The following is a 21,900-nucleotide window of genomic DNA, read 5'->3' as shown; positions in this document are numbered from 1 at the left end:
GTTTTTGTTTCATCACAACAATCACGTTTGGTTTAAAAGTAACATAAACTTCATTTCTCTTTTGTTACGTTCATATAAATCGAAGTTTACAGATATGTCACAGCAATGTGTAAATTATAAAAAAAAATTAAAAAAATGATTGAAAGGAGATAACAATGATTGTAATTACCGACCTTTTGTGGTTCTTGGTATCTTAATTCCAATTTTAGAGAGGTTGATCTTAACAATGATTGAAAGAAAAACGAAATTCAATGAAATCTCATATGAGACGATTATGTATGAAATTTTATATAAAAATAACCTTTTCTAAGTGAGGATTATGGAGGAAATCTCATATAATCGAAACAGATTATAAATTACATGATTGAAATAATGACGAAATTTAATGTTAGATGAGATATTAAAAATCCTATTCTAATAAATGAATAGTTTTAATCTCCTTTTGCCAAGTGTCACTCTAATACAACTCCTCATTAATATTATATCATGTATCATGTAGATATATTAGACAACTAATTTCAAAATTTAAATTTACATTTTCTAATTATATGTTAATTTGAAGTTATAATAATTTTAAAATTTTGATATATATCGTAATTAATAATTTATTTAAAATGACTTATTTAAAATGACTTATTTAAAATAATTGATTAATAATTATAAATTTTTATTTTAAAAGTTTAATTAATTTTATAACCGTGGTTACCACGAGTTATAAACTAGTAAATCAATATAAGAGTAAACACTCTATATATTTTATACTCATAGTTAATCGAATTCAATGAATTAACTGTCAAATTAAAATGCATTCTAAAAAGTGGTATTTTTTGTCAATCAAATTCTCTTATCCAAATAAATAGTGACATGTGTAACATTTAATGATATTTTAATATATTAATATGGCACATGTCATCATTTAAATGGGTAGGAGGATATTTAATTTCTCATTTTTTTATTGTATAACAATATTAAACATGTGGCATTTGTATAAATAGTTGAAAAACACAAATTAATGAAAAGTGAAAAATAAATAAATGAAAAAAAAAACAGAAAAAGTCATGTAGCAAAATGAATGAGAAGAAGACATGTAGCAAAAAGATTTTTATTTATTAAGGTAAAAACATGGGACAAAATTTTAGGTTACATGTCCTTAATAAGTCAATCTAAAAAGTCCTTAATAAGTCAAACTAAAAAAGGGTTTGTAAGTGACATGAATTATTGTTAATATTTTTTATTAAGTTTTATGGTTTATATGTTTGTTAATAACGTCCCAAAGTTGGATGCTACTTAGTCATAGTTCCATGTGAATAACAATCTTTTTTTTCCACTCAAACAGCAATTTGGTCCCAAAATCCTTAATGATATACAGGAATTTGTTTCGATTTTTTTCACACAAGAAACACATTATATCAACAAAACGGTTAAATGTAAATGTCCACAAATGACAAAATAAAACCTAGTATTTCTCCATAACACCCAATTAGTGACATCCAAGAAAGTCTGTCGCAAATATACTCCACATAATCCACCTATTCAGGGATTTTTACATACAACATATCCAAACATACAATCATCTAAAACGGACAACACAAGCATTCTTTGTTTTTACAGTGAACAAGAAACCTCTCAACAATCATGTCCTCATACGAATAATTCTTGCTTGCTTCCTAGCAAGCTAAGTAGAGTAGATCAGTAGACACTATTCATTCATCATCAGTGTTTAGATCTGGCTTCATGAAGTATCTGTAGTACACATACTGCATTATGATCTGTTGTAACAAACAATCAACTTTGTCAAGGTAATCAAACACAAGAATTAAATAACTAAAAAATATGAAAATATAAAATTAAAGGATACAAAAGCATCAAGTGCCACACAGACTGCAGCATCTAGCAGCCAAGGCATATTTGCTTTGATTTTCTCCCACTCTGTACTTCTTGCAAGAATGCTGCATTCAAATCATAAATTATACATCAACAAAACTTCTGACAGTGTATGTATAATGTATGTGTGCATAATATTAATATAGACAGAAATCGACACCTTCCAACATAAGTTGCATTGGCAATGAGAGCAAAGATGAACATGAGAGGATTCAAACCCTGTATTCAGATTTTTTTCAAGATATTGCATGATGCTATCTTTTTTAAAATTAAAAATATCATGACAGACTTACCTCAACACTGCGTCTTTTGATCTGGGGACAATTAATTACACCAATTGTGTTAGAAGTTTGATGATATATTGCAATGAAAATATGATTTGGGTGAAGAAGCATGAGTAGTTACATTTAAGGCGATTTGAGGGATCCTTCCACCCATGTATATAGCAGCCATCATCCAGCCTAGCAATTGCCCATACACAGCCTGACTTCCACAACCATCCTGTCAGTGTCAAACACTAATTTCATCACCACCAAAATTGCTTATATAAATATATAGAATCATAAGTTTTCATCCACCAAAATTGCTTATAAGTAAAATAAGCAGTGGTCATACTTGTAGAAGCTTCCTGTGTCTGTGAGCATACACTTGCATCAAACCCTTTGTGCGTGAAGGAAAGTTGAGTGAAGTGGCCAAAAATGCTCCATAACCAACCTGACATAAACAGCTGATCAGCTCATATATCATGGATCGATATAGGCTTTTTAGCAACAAGTAATCAATCGACAGATACTAGAAATCAATCAGACAATCAAGCTTTAAGAAAGACTTACAGAGCGGGGTATCGGCCTAGGCTGGGAAGTAGTCTTTGCAGGTATCTCAAGAGATGACTCATCTTCTGAAGAACGATCATCATCATCATCATCATCAGCAGCAGCAGCAGCCGCCATAGCCATAGCTGAGGCTGGACCACTTCTTGTTGTCCACAAATAACCTCTATTTGGTGGAGTTGAACTTCCAGCCAATGATCTTGCTGACCTGCAAACAGATTTCACACTAGTTTCATCAGATTAAACAAAGAGCACCGGAGAATTTTGGTAGTAATAAAATAAAGCATAAAGACAGACATGTAATAGTAGTCACGTCGCTGAGATGGGGATGCTCTGATGGCATGACTTTGAGAATTTGTAATTAAAGGTTTCTTGGCTTCTTCCACCTGAAAATCATCATCAATATTGAAAATTTGACCTAATTGCAGAATCAATATCTTACATCTAGCAGAGAAGGTTTACCTCTGGACTAGCAGCACTGGAATCAGCTTTCCGGGACTTTAACAATGTATAGATGTGATCATAGTACAAGCTTTGCAACACCAAGATCACTGTGCTTGTTGTGTAAAGCTGTGCTCCGGTTTTAGACAATTAGGTCAAATTAAACATGATATGCTAATTCAACATTGTGAAATATTTTTCCAAGAACTAAACTAGAAGCATTAGAGAAGAAGGGGGAAAAAAAATCAAAAGAGTGCCATATTACGTACAATTGCAGTGTAGTACTGTGTAGGCAACTGCATCACCACAAGGAAGATACGAGAAATTAAGATAAGATGAAATGAAAAGAGATGTCTGCAATCTGAATCTATAAATAGATGAAGAGACTCACTGTTGCAGGTTCAAGAAGACAACCCACAAGATTAAAGATATCCCTGCGCCATTAAAATGAAAAACGAGTTTAATGGCTTAATTGAATGTTGGAAATGAAAAATGGGGAAGTACGAAATCTACTCTCACAGACATAACCACAAACACTTACCCGGCGATCCACGTTAGGAGGAAGATGAGCGAGACGCCATGGCTGGATTTAGTACGGAAGTTGGTGATGATCTGAGGGATTTCCGCCACCCCCCAACAGACAAGGCTTATGATTCCCAATCCGAATGAAATTTCGTCATTGACATTGCATAGACAATCTTTGAAATACTTGTCAACCCACCACCCAATACATTGCTTGTTCTCTTTAACACAGTATGATAATGAATTAGTACTCCTAGTCCTACTGCTACCATTCCACAACAAAAACTTCATGTCTGTATCAGTGTTGTTGGGTTGTGAGGTGCTGTAATTAAAGCAGCATTCAGATCCAGATGGAAACCTGATCAAATATTTGGCTGAATACTAGCGATTGATGCAGCGGTGGTGTCTGGCATCTGGCTTCTTTGGACTTTGTAGTAGTAGCAGGGATGATGCCATGATGACACCTGGGTTTACGATCCAGCCCCTTGATTTATTTTAAGAGTAAAATACAAAAGAAAATAATAATAATATTGATATTTATTTAACTATTATATATATATATATATATATATATATATATATATATATATATATATATATATATTAATTACCAAAATAGGTATGTGAGGCGATTCGTTTTTTTGTTTCCTCATTTTGTTTGTGTTTTTTTATTTTTCTCCCCTAAGCTTTATTTGGTTTTACATTTTTTACCCAAAACTAATTTTGTGCGGTTGGTTGAGAGAGTTGAGAGAGGTTTCTTTTACTCACTTTTTCCTATTTTCACTTTCATTTGTTTTTTCATTTGCAGCCCTTAGGTTTCATTTGCTTTTACATTCTTTAACCTAAACTAATTTTTATCTAATAGTTTTTATCCTTATAATTTTAAAGTAAATTTTTGGTATTTTGTAAGTTATAAATTTAGTCCCTTACTATATTTTTAAGTTACGCTTTTGGTCTCTTGCATAATTTGTTTTTATAGTTTTTGTTTTTATAAATATTACTTTTTATCAAGGTTCTAAATAATGTAAGGCGTGACTTGGCGGCAATGTCAAACCTCAAAATTTTTCGAGCTATGGCGAGACACGTCGTTTGTAAGGCGTGACATAAGGCGGAAAATTTGTATATAGTTAATAATTTTATATATATTTTCTACTATTATTCATTTTTATATACATATATGACTTAAAGCGACAATTTGTCAAAACTCGGCAACAACTACAAGCCTTGGACTCATGGCGGGTCATGACGAGCTTTTTAGAATCTTGCTTTTTATCATTATAATATCTTAAATAATTGTCGTTTATGAAGTGTAACAATCAAGATACAATGTTAAAATTTATTGTTACTCGCATCCCCCATACATAATTGTTTCGATTGAAATTTTATCTTATGCTTTTGTGGTTCACTTTACAAAGGTGTTCTCCACCGCAAAGTGCGAGGTTACAAAATACTAGTTTGATTATAATGTATAATTATAACCAACCTGTTATAACTTCTTTCAGCATTTAGAAAACTATCATTTGTAATTATTTTGTTTTGATAACAAAATAATAATAATAATATATTATTTAACCACTTAAAATATTATTATTTACTTATAATTATAATTCATAATTTAAATTTTATATTATTTATATTAAATTTTATGATTATTAGTGTTAATAATAACTATTGGCTATTGTTATTATTATTATTATTATATATCTAAATTATTATTATTATATTATTATTATTATTATAATTAAAATTTAAAAATTACTAACTAAAATTTTGCATTTATAAATATGGACAAATTACCTATATTTATATACTATTAAGGATAGAGAAGTTGGTTAGATTTATTCTTTTAAAGTTTTTAATACCCTTACTTTTAAATGTGAACTCTTTTCAATCTTTCTGTTATTATTTTTATACATATAATTTCAAAGTATGAAGTGATCTTTATATTTTTATACTCATCAGTGTAGTTTTTATTAATTTTCAACACATAACTATAGAAATATAGAACACTTGTAAAGATTCATTTGTGTGAAAAAATAATACATTATATTTACGCATTTGTTTGGTATATGCATGGTATAGCGTACAGTAATCTTTGAAAGGAGTATAAGTGTGTAACTTATGAACAATCACTATTGTGTCATTTGCATGACAATCTATGTGATAAACTCTTGAGAAATGTATTAAATATTATAAATATATTAAATTTGTTAAGATTTTTCTTATGATAATATCAAAAATAAATCTAAAACAATTATAACAAATAACTCAAATAAAATCATAATAATCTTAACTAAGGAGCATCATGATTATACTAATAGTAGTTATAGTAACAATATTAACAATAATAATAAGTAATATATCATAGTAATCATGATAATAATGAAAATCATAAGACTAATTTTAATATAATAAGAATATCTTAAATTAAGAGTTAAATGGTTAAATATAATAAATAGTAGATCTGTATGTTTTTTATATAATTTGCTTTTATGTTAACCAAAGTAATAGTAAAAAGTTTTTAGGTTTTTTTTTTAATGAATTAGTCTTTATTAAAAATAGTCAAATGGTTAAATATGATAGAAAAACACAAGAATGTATAAAAAAAACCCACATATTTATACATTTTTAAAATTTAAACATAACCATAAACCTATGATCTGATCTTGACCTATCGACTCTGATCTTCTATGTTAAAATAATAAAATATGATATAAGACTAAAATAATAAAATATGATCAACAAAATAATTTTAATGAAAAAAAAAAAGGTGAATGAGTAAGGACAAAATCACAAAATGACACCATGATGTGGTATGTATGTGACCAATGCATCCATGTAGGTGGCCATTATGACGCCCAGGTTCAAAAAAGTGAAACTATTTTCTTGAATTTTAAATAAATTTAATGTTTTATTTAGTTTGCTATAAATATTTATAAAACAAAATTTCTATAGAATGAAAATATGACTAAGTTGACTGTTAACGATAAACATAATAGTTTTAATTGAAGTTTAAAGCATCCATAATATGAGTTCAATAAAATTTAATTGAATATAATATAAAAGAGAAAGGGTGAAATTGAATAGGGATTGAAAGCATTATAAGCAAATTGAGTGTAAAATGGTGACTTTTTCATGAATAAATAGAATATACATATTCTCTTCTAGTTGACACTTCATTCAATCCTTTTCATTCGATTCGTATTGTGGATGTCCTTATATAAATGAATAATTATCTATTAGAATCATTTGTAAATGTTTTCACAGATGAAGGAAATATTCTTTTGTATTTTGAAAGTTTTAAAAAACAAACATATATGTTTTCAATAGTTGATTTTTAATTAGTTATGTTTATATCTACCTCTTCTAATAAATGAAACCTAAAAATGACACGTGTCAGTTTTTTAGAATGCCTCTTTGACACGTGACATTTTTTTATGATTTTTATTATTTCCTTTTTTTTTATAACAAATCAAATTCAATCCAAATTTTGAAAATACAAAATTTTATCCTAATAACATTATTATTTTATTTTGCTTAACAAATTAATTCATAATTACTTACAATCGACAATATATTGGTTTTTTTACATTTATTATTATTTTTATTTATATATAAATTTTAAATATACTGACCGTGGTTTCCACGGGTTATAACCTAGTGTTCTTATATTCACACACATATGTATGTATGTCTATACACGATAACACGAACAGTCGAAACAAGAAAGAAAAAGAACAAATCAAATCATATCTTTCGCTGTAAATCATGTCGATTTTATAAGTAAAAAAGTTGGACAAAATATACACAATGAAGTACTCTAACTCATAAATACAAAAAATAAAAACTTTTTGTCAAGTAAAACTTAGATATCATGTTTATCAAAGAGAAAAAGGTGGAAAGAAACTTGGGTTAGGAATAATGGCATGAAAGCCATCCATGTTCATGCATTCCTTTTTTACTTTTTTTTTTCTATGTCAACGTATTATTGAAGGTCTAGAAAGTAACTAGCAAATAAACAAAATTACAAGAAAACTTTCATAATCGATTTTTACATCCACAAAGTCCAAACAATATTAACTTTTCGGGAATTTAGAAGTAACAACACCACAACACCCATATAATCTTCATGACAATAACTTCCAAAGCTTTCCTTTTCATTAGAGACAAAGAGACATTGTCCTCCCTATTAAACAAATCTTCCATACTCTAAATTAATGGAAACGAAAGATTAATCCATTTAGACACCCTGAGCGATTCACAATCTCACACTACAAAAACAAGTTAATCGCAAACGTGTCAAACATTTCATACAAAAGCCAACTGTTTGATGATAATGATACTGATGAGGATAAATTAATAATGATAATGATCATGATAAACTGATAATGATGGATGTAGGATGGAAACAATTTAAAACTGAATTTTGCTCCTTGAGTCGTATATATGAGAAAATTACTAAACTAGCCAAAAACACCAATTACCTATATATTTTTAATCAAAACTAGGAGTTATCCATTTTTAGCCATTAAAACGTAAGTTTGTTAATTCAGCTATTCTTTCGGGTTGAAACCTACTCTTTCGGTTTTAGTATAAAAAAAATCATTTTTGAAATCAAACCCGTAGGTTTTAAGATACCTACGGTTTGCTCTCAACGACATATGGTTTCCCAAAGAGTATTTTACTCGAAACCTACTCTTTCGCCAAGAAACCTACAGTGTACAAGTTGTCAATGCACAAATTGTGCATTAACTGCTTGTACACCATAGATTCTTATCTTATGAAATCTACTGTTTCTTTTATTTCTTTGAAAAAAAATCATCATATGTCTATCATAATACAATTATATACAAGGTAGAAGCAAAAAAAATCGGAAAAACAAAAAAAATAAAATAAAATAAAACGAAAACAGTAGGTTCATACGATACCTACGGTGTACAAACATTCGATGCACAATTTGTGCATTGTTTACTTGTACACCTTAGGCTTCATATGAAGCCTACGTTTCATAATTTTTTTTTCGGTTTTTTATAAAAAATAATAAAATAATAAATAAATAAAAACACTATAGGTATAAACTCTAGTCCTAATCAAGAATACACTAAAATTACATCGGAACATACCTATTTGTTCTTTGAAGGCTCCATTGAGAGATAAAATAGTAGTGCAATTGCTTGAAGACCTAAACTGAAAACTAACACTTTATATACTATGGGCCGACGGGCCGACGGGTCCTGAAAGAATAGACGATCCTCGAAACAGTAGCCCATTGCCCGAAAGAGTAGTCAATTTTTTTTATTTTTTTTTTGGCCATAGTCAACTACATTTGACCGTAGGTTTCTTATTCTCTAAGAAACCTACGGTATTAATGGCTAACATAAAATAATTCGTATTTTTTGACTAAAAATAGATAAGTAATTTGTGTTTTTAGTTAGGTGTTGTTTGTTTTTCTGAAGCCAAAACGTCTGCAGTCTGCGGACCACATCTGCAAGCCTCTGCAGCAGAAGAGGTGGACCAAACGTCTGCAGTCTGCAATAAGAAGACTGTTTGTTTTTTAACGTCTGCAGGCTGCTGAAATAAACTGAATTTTAAATAAAATGATTTTACAAACTTAAAAAGATTTCTCAACACCAAAATGTTAATAAAAATAGTCATATAACATTGGAAATAAAATTCATGCAATAAAATTAGTCACACAATTGTAAAAATTTGGTTTTGCAATAACAATTTCATTTAAAACAATTCAATCTATATTGTGCATCAACTGATCAGCAATTTCATCTCGTAACCGTGTCATATATTCACGGTCTGCTGCAGTACCATTTGTTGGAATCTCATCTTCATCATCATTAAAGGTCACATTGTTATTTCGAAACGAGACATTGGATTCATCGTATCGTGCGAAATACTCATCACTCAGTCCTTCTCTCCTTATAAAATTATGAAGCGCGAAACATGTCATGGCAATGTTTCTTTGTGTCACAAACGGGAATGGTGCCATCCTCTTCAATATAGGGAAACGTGCTTTCAAAACACCAAAAGCACACTCAATGACACTACGAAGTTTTGCATGTCCATGGTTAAATTTTTCTTTATTGGTCAATGCACGTCTTTTACGAAAATCTCCAAGCCAATACCTCACATTACGATAAGGGGCCATAAATCCTCGAGTGTGTGCATACGCGGCATCACAAAGATAATATTTGTCTGTAAAAAATGCAAAACACTAATCAATTTTGAAACTAAGATAAAAAAAATTTATAAAAAAACAAAAAATTACCTGGTGGTGGAAACGGGAATGAAGCTTGTGGATCAGCTACTGTTTCTGATAAAATTCTAGAGTCATGCGCTACCCCTTCCCACCCGGCCACAACAAATGTAAAAATCATATTGAAGTCACAAATTGCCAATACATTTTGGTAGCAATCTCCCTTTCCCCTACTTCTATATAAGTCTTGTTTCTTAGCAGGGACAACAGCATGTATCAAAGTGCCATCAAGTGCACCAACCGCTCCTTTGAAAACCCGTCGTAGCCTCCTATTATGTCCTGGAATGTTTAGATTCGGATTAAAAGAAGTTAGTACTATAACATCTTGTGCGAAAAGCATCATTTTTTCCAACACTTCATAAAAAAATTTATGAATTGTTTGCTTCGAGTGTTGAAATCTCCGCTTGATAATCACGTAACGTTGATTATGGCCGATCATCATCAAAAACATAGTCATCTTTTTCTCAACCGATACATGTTTGCTGTCCTTTAATGAGTAATGTGCTCTAAAATGAGCACATAGTCGTACAAATGAGTCGCGGGACATGCGTAACACTTCAACACATTGTAAACGATTACGATGTAATAACTCCAATGTGTATTCAGGTCCCGTCATTTCCGAATCATTATCCCGCAATCGTTTCACACCCCTCTTCCAAAAATAACGGATGTACAGGTACATAAGAATTACGAGAAGTAACTTTTGATCGTGATCCATTATGAACCTAAAATCAACAAAGTAGAACTTTAAAAAACATTACATTAATCATATTTCAAGTAGCAAAAAAAAACGTTATATAAATCATATTTCAAGTAGCAAAAACACATTAGATAAAACATATTACATGTAGCAAAAACACATTAGATAAAACATATTCCAAGTAGCAAAATAACAAAAAATAGTTTCAACAAAGGCAAAAAGACCTAACAAAATAGTTCAAATAGAAGCAAAAGGACCTAATAAATAGTTTCAACACAATAAAAATCATCGGACAATCTTTTCGTCCTTCAAAACTCCTAAACTTGTACCAGTCATCTCAAGCCATCCTCGTAATATCTCGGGAACATCGGGCAAATGCATCCACATCTCTCTCATGTTCATAGTCCCTCCAAAAATATGATATGCAACAAAGCGTAAATGATCTGTAGGGCCTAACTGTAGCACCTCTAATTTCTCTAAACATTGAGGAATTGTATACCCTTTAGTCAAACTTTGTAGAGCTTTTTTCATTTCAAATGCTAAATCGTCAGCAGTAATAGAAGTTCCATCAGGTGAAGAAGCAGACGGTGAGGTACTAGGAGCTTTAGGAGTTGAGGGTTTAGCCCTTTTGTTGGGGTAACCGGATGGTGAAGCAGCAGAAGGTGAAGCAGCAGAAGGTGAAGCATCAGATGGTGAAGCAGCAGAAGGTGGTGGCTCATGAAAAGTCTCACTAGCATGATGAGAAGTGTCATCACCATCATCATCTAATGCAAGAAAAGGGGTGGCGGTAATCTGAAGTGGTGGAAGACGACAAGGGGATGCTCCAGCTACTGAAGATGATTGGGTTGAGTAACTCCTAAAATTACCGGTGGCACTATTTCCATCAAAAAGACGAGCACAAAGATCTGGAAAAGGCAGTGGCATTGTTTTCAACGAAGCAGCCTTCGGATGCCCCTAAACCCAAATATAACAAAAAATAGTGTAAGAATATTTGGCAACTTCAAACGTAAATGTTTAAAAGTGTTTGTTTGAGATTGTACCTTCTTAAAATCATCCCACTCCTCGGCTGTTAAGTTAAAAGTGTTTGTTTGGGAATTGTATATATTACCAGTTTTGTTTTTTAAATATACTCATCCTATGTATTTGGCTTTCAGATTGTCATATGCATTTTTCATTTGTTTTTTACTCAAGTCAATGCCAAATTTTTCCTTAAGAACTCTTCCAAGCCTTATCCATGAATCTTTCTGCAAACTCAATCCTTTTCTACCAACACTCTCTACTTCTTCAATACAAGTATCCACTAAGCATTTTAATTGCTCATTGGTCCATTGATGTTTATCTCCCATTTCTAATAACCAATATAGCATTCACAATAAACAATCAACAACTAACGATTTTCAACAACTTTTAGCACATTCAACAACAATTTGAAACAATAATAAGTATTTTTCAACCTCCTATTTCAACAAAAAAATAATAATTTAGCCTCTTATTTCAACAATTTGAAACAATTTTTAGCATATTCAGCACAATCTAACAGCAATTTTAGCAAAAAAAAAACAATCAAACAACAATTTCAACAAATAAGAATTTTCATCAAGACAAAACTTGATTTCAACAACTAACATCATTATTTCACAACATTATTTCAAGAAAAAGCTTGATTTCAACACATTCTAGGCAAATTTTCAGGATCCACAAATCAACAATCATAAACATATACACTATCATATTCAGCAAATAAGAATTTTCATCAAGAAAAAGCTTGATATTTTTATGCTTTCACTTAAACCTTTGCATTTTAAAATCCTTTCTATCAGATAAATTGCAACAAAGGGAACATCAGATTTAGCTTTGAATTTGATGAAGTTATGTTATTATATTTATAGCCACTGAAATATTTGTAATTTTCAGTTAATTGCTGTGCGTACAATCCCCTGGGCAAAAGCAAACCTAAATTATACTGCTCAAGCACTCATTATATCTGCTGGTATGCTCCAAAATTTTAACTTTTCAACTGATTTTATATAGATATAGTATGATTTTATAAAGATTCTTGTAGATGTGATTTGATTTTGATTTGATTATTGAAACAACATCCATTGCTGCATACTTTATCACTGCTGACAAAACTATACTGGAGTGTGCAAGGAAAAACACACGCACCCTTTATGATAAATCCGCTTAACAAATCAAACAAGAAGTTGAATTGAAATTGAATTGAAAGAGACAGGAGGCGACGACATACCTGTTCGCTGCAATCGAGAAGTGAAGCTTGCTGTTCGGAGGCGACGACCGGAGATGCGACCGGAGAGGAGGGTAGCGACGGGCGGTGCGGCGACAGATCGGAGGTGATGGTCGGTCGACGAAGGTTGCTGGAGTGAAGATGGAGTTGTTGAGCTATCTGTGTACGAAGACGGGAGGTTTGGACGAATGGAGGCGGAAACAAAAAGAAACGCGTGTTTTTTTAGGTCAAAGGAACTTGGCAGACTTTAGAAGAGGTTGGCCCATATCTGTGTGGGGAAGACCTCGCGCAGACGTTTTTATGTCTGCGCACTTCAGAAAAACAAACGCACTTCAAACCTATAAGTCTGCGTGTGGTCTGCGCCGCGCAGACAGAAAACCTCCCGCAGATCTGCAGAGAAAAAACAAACACCCTCTTAGTTTAGTAATTTTCTCCGGATTCTCTTTTAAAGAAGAGTTATATCATTATATGCAATAATACAATCATTTTGTTTTTCAATTAATAATATGTTTTTTTTAAAGATAACATCCAACATAAACTAATTAACTACAGGCAAGACTTTGAGGATGTCTTTCATTATACTATTTAAAGTCTTTTTGAGAGGTTAACTCTTTTTTTTTCTTGAAGAAACAGAGATTTTATTTGCATGACTAAACTTTATGTCATTGACTTATTTTTTTTTTTTAAATACTATTCGCAAACTAAGGCTCCGTTTGATACGCGTCTAACCGAGTCAAGTCAGACGTTTTTGGCTGACTCGGTCAGCAAAATCTGTTTGATAATCCAATTTTGGCCATCTGACTCGGTAAGAAATGTTTGACCGAGCTCAACAAGTGAAATGGGAGGTTACATTAATTGAACTCAAGTCTCCCATATACAAACAAAGGTGTTTACCACCAAGCTAGATGGTTTTTTGTGTTTTAATTTCTAAAATAGTATATTTAATGTCTATTTTGCTGGAAGTTTTTGTATACATTGTTATTAATATTGTTAATATTAATATTATTATTATTACTATTATTATTATTATTATTATTATTATTATTATTATTATAAAAAGCACGAGGGTAAAATGGTCATTTTGTATCAGTCAGCATATTCAGTCAGATGTACAATCAACATCATGATTTCTTACTCAGTCAGAATTTATTACTTAGACAGACATTTCCCAATCAGCACTTTCTCAGTCAGCAACTATCAAACGGCCCCTAAGTCAGTCCAACTTAGATCACACTCTGAAAAAAAAAAAAAAGCTACAAGAGACATTTAACAAAATGCTTTTGTTGCTTTATACAATCATTTTTACAATTGAATGGGAAGTCCTGCTTATACATGACAACTTGTTAAGAACAAAAAGACAAGAAACTCAATAGTATAAAAAATAAACTATACAAAAATATTAAGAAAATAAGTAGATAGTTAGAAATGATGCATCTGGTCACAAATGGTCTGCAATCCAGACTTATAACTGGGATGAATCAACCTCACTCCAAGTTCATTCTTCATACGCGTATTCACTACTCGTTTCTCTCCCTTTAACTTTAAACTAAATGATTCATTTTCATCCGTTTTCTTGACTTCAAAACCCCATTTCTCATTGATTAGTTTATGAGCAAATGAAAACACTTGTGTCCGTGGGGCAGGATCGTCGTCCACAATGTTGTAAATTCTTCTAAAATAACATAATTTTTAATTTATAGTAAGACAGACAATTATAAGCATGTTTTAAGTTGAAATAAACATACCCTGGATTCGGTTTGCAGATGCTTTCATTCAAAGCATTACAGATATCAGAAACATGAATACGTGCTGTGTATTTCTTCAATGATCTTCCTCTCTGAACATCTGATAAACTCCCCTGTTTAATAATCGTATCTATAGCACTGTAAACAGACCCCATTAAATCAAAAGATAATAAATTAAATAATAATAGGAATTTATAAAATAATACATCTATCAGAATTCAGAAGTAATTAACCTTCTGCCAGGACCATAGATGCCTCCAAGTCGAAATATATGTGATGCAACCCCAACATCATGTCCTAAACTTAACCATCCTTCCTCAGCAGCTAACCTTAGTTTAGCTAACTTACTTTGAGGGTTAGGTTCATAGCTGAAACAAACAAGATAATGAGATTCTAAATCAGAATTTGTAGTAACAGTAAAAAATTTAAAAGTGGTATGTATGTGTTGAAATGAGTTTACTTTTCATCCACCCATGCACCACCACAATCACCATAAACACCTACATGTCAAAACTCAAAAACATTCCATAAGATACACATCATCTTGTTCTTGGTTATGAAATGCTCAAAAACAGTATCAAAAAGACAGACTTGTTGTGGAAAGATAACACAGCCATTGAAGGTGTTGGTTGTTTAGCTTCTTTCTCAAAAGTTCAGCATGTTGTAGCATCTGCATAAGATTAGAGAAACAGTCAACCATTACTCAAATCATGTGGTAAAAATGTTGATTTCAACACAAATGAAACTTACCGGGTCACCAGTATCTTTCATAGGAGGTATGGAAATAAGGAGGTGAGTATGTTGATTCAAGATGTTTATGACTTCAAGCCTGAACAATATATAAACTCTGGTTCAAAGATTGTTTCAAACCAGACAATTAAATAGATAGCATTTGTTTCATGTTTGAGGGGATTATGACAATGGTTTGGGTTTGGGAACTCTTTTACTTCAGATTTGAATCTATATTTGGAAAAAAAATATATATGAATAAGCAAGAGAATATAGGAAGAAGAAAACTAACTTAGGCTCAGTAGCATCAAAAAGATGGACGTTGAATCCCAATTTCTCCAGTCTTGCCTTCTTGGAAACGTTTGTACAAGTTCCAGATACAATCCTGCTCAGTTGAACGAACATATCATCAGTAAATTACAACATTTCAACTAAAAGTAATGGAAAAACTCTGTAAATCATGCTTAATTTACCATCCTTGACTCACGAGGTCCTGAGCTACAAACTCCCCAACGAAACCCAGGCCGAGTATAAACATCCGATTCTGAGTTCCCTGATTATCTCCATTCCCGAAGAGACGCAGTTCTGCAGATGCTGAAGAACAAAATCGCAAATTTGAAGGTCGTCCGATTGACCATTTTTCAGAGACAAGATCGAATGGGAACCGGAGAGGACCCGCGGCCGGAAAACGACACGCCTCCATGTCCAATGTCCAATCTCCGGTTTGTTTTTTAGATCTAAAATTCGTATGATCAGATTAGATATTGGGCCGGCCCATATATAATTTCTTTCATAACATATTTTTCAAAGTTAAATGATTTGCAAGATAAATATATGATTAGTTCGGATACAAATAAGTTTATTCGATTATATTTAAGGTTACTTTAAGAATATCACATTTGATTTTTTTTTTAAAATACTAATATAGTTCAATACATATCGATTGAAGGCAAACGGGCAACAAGTTGCGCCGCTAGTCCTTTCTGGATGGCAAAAAACAATTCTTTTGAAAACAACATTTGTGGATCTAGGAGATATGACATTAAAATGCATGACCCGTTGGACTCTATTGAGGAGCTCCACCGCCTCTGGTGCGAGAAAACCAAATGTATCGAATGCAAAAGGTACAAACACATGTTGATTTTCTATATATGCATTCTCGTGCTTTATCACTTTGCACGCAGCGGCTTTCAAAGCGGCATGCCCAGCTGTGAAACCCCCGCTCCCCAAACCAACAAGAGGAGAGACCCCAGTAAGATCCACACACGCATGCTTCCCTCCTATCCATCCAAAGACCAAAATGTCAGTCGGTCTAAGTGTGGACCTTCCATCCTGCGGGTCCGTCAAAAAGTTCACTGGCGCTTCTTTCTTCACAGAAATACCAGCACGCCGACAAGCATCAAAGAGAACATCCCGAACCACATCATGTCTGTACTTGAAACTAGGGAGCTCTCTACAATGAACCGCGTGTTCCCCAAAGGTATCCAAACATGCCTTGCGGCAAACTGGACATATCTCGTCAACTGGGAATATGGGAATCATGAGGCGGTAACGAAGGATAGTTCGGTACTCCACAGGAGACATATGCTGGCCAAGACCATCAATAGGGATAGTTAGCAGAAAATCCTGAGCATAAGGTGCCCGCAGACACTCAAAGACTGCTTTCTGTCTAACAGTCATGTCGAAGTCGACTTCCATATCTTAGACGATTTTGCTAAAAAGGGCACACGCCAAAGCTTTTTGGGATTTAAGTGGGGGCGGTTTCCTTATTAGTGAAACTGCTACAACCAAATCTCGGAATCGTATCGCGAAGATGAGTCATAGCACATAGGTAATCCGAGTCCATACCACATACGCCACTGTCACGTAAGATGTGGTCTTGTAATGCCCAAGATTGGGCCCTCGAAGCTACAAATGTGTAGGAGGAAACCTCGTATGCCGAGTACAAACCCAAACCACCGAAACGAATAGGTAAGGAAGCCAAGCGCCACTAAATGTCTCCAAAGAAGGGGCCTCCACATACCATTATATCCTCGATAGACCTGCACAATTCTTTGTCAAAGAACAAAGTTGCCTTTTTATGTGTACCGGCTGGCATGTCCTTAAACCAAAGAAAAGTTTTGCAATGCACATACATGATTGAAGCAAAAAGAGCTCACTCTGCGGGTCACATAGTTGTGGAAGCAGGCCCATCAAGTCAACAACATTGACCGCTCTCTTCATGGCCAACCCACTAATAAACTCTGCGTCTCTGCTAACAGCCCCCCCCCCCCCCAAGGAGCTTCACCCCCAAAGACGGTCTCCCTATATCCGTTGGGAATAAATCGGCACGAAGCTTCCTACCATCACAGGAGGGCCAAAAAATCTCCGTTTTCTTGATGTTCAACTCAAGACCCAAGCCTGGACCATGCAACCGAATAATGTTCAACACTCTAGCCACCTCCTCTGAATCCCCAATGACAGTCCCATCATCTAGATACCAAGCATGGAGAAGGAGCTTACAATTGTCTCTAATCTTGTGCACAAGCGGGTGCAAAACGAGTGCAAAAAGAAGAGGGCCCAAGGGGTCACCTTGCTGCACCCCAGTGGCAGACCATATATGTTGGTCTCCGATATAAAGTCTCGTTGCTTGTCCGTACAAGAAATTCACCCACAAAGAAATGGAATGGCACATCTTCTTAACCTCGTGGAGCAATGCTGATCGATCCACCAGGTTAAAGGCATTCGATAAATCCACAGTCGGCATTACAAGAGACCCATCAGCATGGTGTTCACTCAACACCCTATTGGCATTGTATAACACAGCCTCAGCACCGCCGGATACACCAACCCCGAACTGAAAATCATTAAGGTACTTGGCCATTTCTTTACCCACACCTTTCTTGGCAACCTTGGAAATCAGACGTCTCCATATAGCGCCTACTGCAATCGGACGGATCTCGTTGTCAGGTTTAAGTAGAGGCGTGAGAGGAGCGGACGCAACAAACTCTGCCAAAATGGTTGGACATCTTCCCGCTAACCATAAATTAACCACTGAAGTGATAGCATGTATGAGATCTGTGGCAATAGCAGACCCTTCTCCACAAAGGGCATCTAGTAAGTGTTGAGCCCTCAAGCCATCTCTCCCTCAAGAAGTTCCTTTAGGGAAGGATTTGATGCAACCAAATACAAAGTCTGCTACAAGGGGAGGTTCAGAAATTATGGAGCTTGGCATGTTATAAGTAAATATTGTCTTTTTGAAATTAAAAACAAATTAGTCATCTCTCCCGCAAGAAGTTACTTGATTTTGTCTTTTTGAAATTAAAAACAAATGAAATATTTTTCTTTTACGTGTAGTTTATTCCCGTATGTTATAAGTAAATATTTGCGGTTGACACTTAATACACAACTATTTAGATTGTCATTTATGTTAATGATACTCATATAATAAATTACAAAAATGGTTTGTAAGGTACATAGAAAATTATATTATAGGTTCAGTTGAAGTTTATTTCAGTTCCAGAGAAGAATTAAAAGAAGAAGTATGCATTTATTGGATGTCTATTTTCGAAGACTATTTTATTTAATCGGAAATAGTCTTTCATAGTTTGAGTACTTACACTAGAAATAATATAATTTTTATTTTATGATATAAATACTTATATGTAAAATACTTGGTTATGCAGAGACCTAGATATTATATTATGCAAGGACATGAATAATAGACTTTTTATATTTTGGGCGTGTTCAGTAAAATTGGTAGTTAGCGGGTAGTTTGTAACTTGTAGTGTTTTGTTAAACGTTATATGAAGTAGCATTTGGATTCGGAGCATTTTGTTTAAACTAAACGCTAAAAGCTTACAATGCCAAACAAAACTTTCTTTTCAAAATGAAATGTTTTGTCAAACGTTAGAAGCTAGAAGCTCTCAAACGCTCAGTGTCGAACACGCCCTATATAGGTGGGTATAACTTCTTATTATATTTTATTTTTGGTCTGCAACATCATCGTGTAACACCCTGTTCCGAATCGTTTCCTAATTTGGGGCTGTGACTCGAAGATCGTTCATCATAAGGCTTAGGTCCTTTGGGAAATGAGAGATTTAGACCCATTTGGGTGTGGGTAATGTAAGTTAGTTGATCTGGGAGTCCGGTTTGTGATTTGGAGCCCAAAGAGTGCAACCGTAAATTGGCAGTTCGGACCTTTTAGGAATTTTGAATTTTTTTTCGGGAAGTTTTAAGGCAAGGATGGGTTGATAGAAGTGTAGAGCTTCTCGTTACCTTTCCGTGGATATAAGGATCGTCAGAATCAGACTTATAACGAAGAAGATATGGCATTCAGAAGTTTGAAGGTTTAAGGGCCAAGCCTAGTACGTTGGGCGTTCTTCGGAAGTACGTTGGGAATACTAGGCAGAGAAGTCGTGGGTGCTCTTCGGAGTATGATGGGCGTACCAGAATTACGCATGGCGTACTCCAGTCAGATCCAAACCCTAATTTAGGGTCTTGGACCTTATTTAAGCTCCTTAACTCAACACTAAACCTTATTATCTTCAGCTTCCATCCCTTTAAGCCCTAGAAACGAACCCGTAGTCTCCATTGATGTGGTTCTTGAGCTTTTGGAGTGTTTTCATGCATTTTGGTGCTCATTGAAAAAGAAGGAGTTTCTTGGAGAAGTGTGGGATTGCTTGAAGCTTTTGGATCTAGGCTTTGTGCATATTGATCTACCTTCTGGAGGTATAAAGTCTCTAACTTGATGAATCTATGTGTTAGATCTAGTCTAAGGAATGTTTTTGGGTTCATTTTGGTCCTTAGAGTCATCCTTGTGATTATGAGCTACTCCAAGAGCTTAGAATGCTGGATCTTGGCATTTGAGAGGTCCCCTGTTCATAAAAATGTCATCTTGATGAGTTATTTTGGACCATGCATGTGTTTTGTGTGTTTATTATGGATCTTATTGAGGATTTGGTCCCATTAAGCCATACAAAGGAGTAAAGTTGCCAACTTTATGTGTTAAGACATCTCCTTAGGGTCATATCTGAGTTTGGAAGTCCTTGTCTTAACCATTAAGAGCTTTTGTGGGATTTTTGGCCTTCTGTTGAGTACGATGGACGTACATAGGTGTACGCTCAACGTAATGCGTGGTTTGTGCATTAGCAGCTTGTACTTTGTGCTTCGGGGGTGTGTACGCGGGGCGTACTCCCCAGTATGTCAATTGTGGGCCTTTTAACGTTTGGGCCTTGTTGGGCCATTGGACTTCTGACTTTGTGTCAAGGTTAGACTAAGGGTTTTCTTGGAATTAGGTTCATGATGATTTTTGGGCCCAATTAGGAAGATGGGCCATATTGGGCTTTAGGATGTCATTTAGGGATTTAGGCTTTTTGTGAAAATGGGTTGGGCCTTGGTTTTGGGCCAAGTAAGAAAAAGGTAAAATGGTCCTTTACCCTTTAGGAAGTTGTATTATAGAGTGGGCCTCGGATTTTGGATTGTCGGGTTAATTATTAATTAAGGTTGTATTTATTGTCAATTGGTGCGAGGTTATCCGGTTCAACGACCCGAGCAGTTATTTGATTATCAACGGATGGAGGTAAGTGTCCTCACTGTACTCGTGGGTCGAAGGCACCAATGCCGGCCCACTAGGTTATGTTATGTTAGATGTTTTTATGACTCTTGGATGGTATGTCGGGCTAGGCCCATTGTATGACAGGTTAGGCCCATTTGTATGTTGGGCTAGGCCCATGGATCAGGAAGGTCTAGGCTCATTGAATGTCATGTGGGTGTTAACTGTCTTTGTGACTTTTGGGGAAACCTCATTCACCACTGGAGCCGACAACAAGGAGTGCGCCCTCCATACGGGATGTGTCGAGACTTATACAATGTTAGCAATGGAGGTTCAGCTGACAGGGCACTCCCTATCATCGTGGACAAGATAGCTAACCAAATCGATCAGGCGAGGATTTCGACAACCCAAATCCGGGAAGTCAATGCAACGGCACAAAGCAACACTGCCGATATATGTCGCCTGGACGAACTACATGATGAGACCCGAATCCACACCGGGGCACTCCAGGGCCAAATGGATGCAACCCTCGCTGAAATAGGGGAAATGAGGGAGCAACAAGCCATCCTTGAGAGGCGGCTAATGGGAGCCAAACACTCGGACGTAGAGTCTAGTACTAAGCATAGTACGCGTCGCAAGTAGTGCTTGCACAACTCCAAATTTTGTTATAGACTAGGACCACGGCTAAATGTTTTACTTTTATTAACTTTCGCTACTGTAGACCTGTAGATAAGGTCAAATTTTCCCAACATTCCGATGTATCCCCTATATATATATATATATATATATATATATATATATTAAAGTATTTACTTTGCGTGTTAATTCCTTGGATATCACTCAAATTCATATGTTTATCTGTTATTATATAAACTACCATTATGAATCGAACACAAATCACTGTTTAAGTCGAATCTTAATACATGAAGAATCTAAAATAGTTAACTTTTTAACACTCGACTTTCAATCATCAAAGACTTATTGTCTTTCATTGTTAATTCTT

The 21,900-nt window shown here is 34.2% G+C and overlaps 3 protein-coding genes across 5 annotated transcripts; all 3 read right to left on the bottom strand.

The window, feature by feature from the left end:
• Positions 1-1,442: 1,442 nt before the first annotated feature.
• On the bottom strand, positions 1,443-4,150 carry LOC145156849 (vacuolar lysine transporter YPQ1-like). The gene is made up of 12 exons (XM_079076075.1): positions 3,697-4,150; positions 3,547-3,589; positions 3,425-3,451; positions 3,177-3,284; positions 3,012-3,100; positions 2,718-2,922; positions 2,500-2,598; positions 2,290-2,385; positions 2,178-2,198; positions 2,045-2,103; positions 1,859-1,949; positions 1,443-1,769 (listed from the first exon to the last, which is right to left on the bottom strand). The coding sequence occupies exons 1-12, from the start codon at positions 3,966-3,968 to the stop codon at positions 1,704-1,706; spliced, it is 1,176 nt and encodes a 391-aa protein (XP_078932201.1). The 5' UTR covers positions 3,969-4,150; the 3' UTR covers positions 1,443-1,703.
• Positions 4,151-10,911: 6,761 nt separating this feature from the next.
• LOC145156848 (uncharacterized) lies at positions 10,912-13,275 on the bottom strand. Of its 2 annotated transcripts, XM_079076071.1 has the most exons (3): positions 12,894-13,275; positions 11,686-11,993; positions 10,912-11,599 (listed from the first exon to the last, which is right to left on the bottom strand). In XM_079076071.1, exon 3 carries the CDS (start codon positions 11,567-11,569, stop codon positions 10,931-10,933), a length of 639 nt encoding a protein of 212 aa, XP_078932197.1. In that variant the 5' UTR covers positions 11,570-11,599; positions 11,686-11,993; positions 12,894-13,275; the 3' UTR covers positions 10,912-10,930. The 2 variants fall into 2 exon arrangements, with proteins under 2 accessions (XP_078932197.1, XP_078932198.1); XM_079076072.1 differs by lacking the exon at positions 12,894-13,275 and having other exon boundaries at positions 11,686-12,050.
• Positions 13,276-14,155: 880 nt separating this feature from the next.
• Positions 14,156-16,093, bottom strand: LOC145160375 (NAD(P)-binding Rossmann-fold superfamily protein). Of its 2 annotated transcripts, none has more exons than XM_079079535.1 (8): positions 15,838-16,093; positions 15,657-15,749; positions 15,386-15,464; positions 15,227-15,305; positions 15,096-15,135; positions 14,869-15,003; positions 14,636-14,773; positions 14,156-14,562 (listed from the first exon to the last, which is right to left on the bottom strand). In XM_079079535.1, the coding sequence occupies exons 1-8, from the start codon at positions 16,065-16,067 to the stop codon at positions 14,310-14,312; spliced, it is 1,047 nt and encodes a 348-aa protein (XP_078935661.1). In that variant the 5' UTR covers positions 16,068-16,093; the 3' UTR covers positions 14,156-14,309. The 2 variants fall into 2 exon arrangements, with proteins under 2 accessions (XP_078935661.1, XP_078935662.1); XM_079079536.1 differs by having other exon boundaries at positions 14,156-14,559.
• Positions 16,094-21,900: the final 5,807 nt, after the last annotated feature.

The sequence above is a fragment of the Lactuca virosa genome, chromosome 2 (genome assembly GCF_052849685.1).
Source record: "Lactuca virosa cultivar CGN04683 chromosome 2, Lactuca_virosa_CGN04683_v6, whole genome shotgun sequence".
Lineage (NCBI taxonomy): Eukaryota > Viridiplantae > Streptophyta > Magnoliopsida > Asterales > Asteraceae > Lactuca > Lactuca virosa.
The sequence above is the reverse complement of the archived record's forward strand: the minus strand, read 5'-3'. Positions and strand labels throughout refer to the sequence as shown.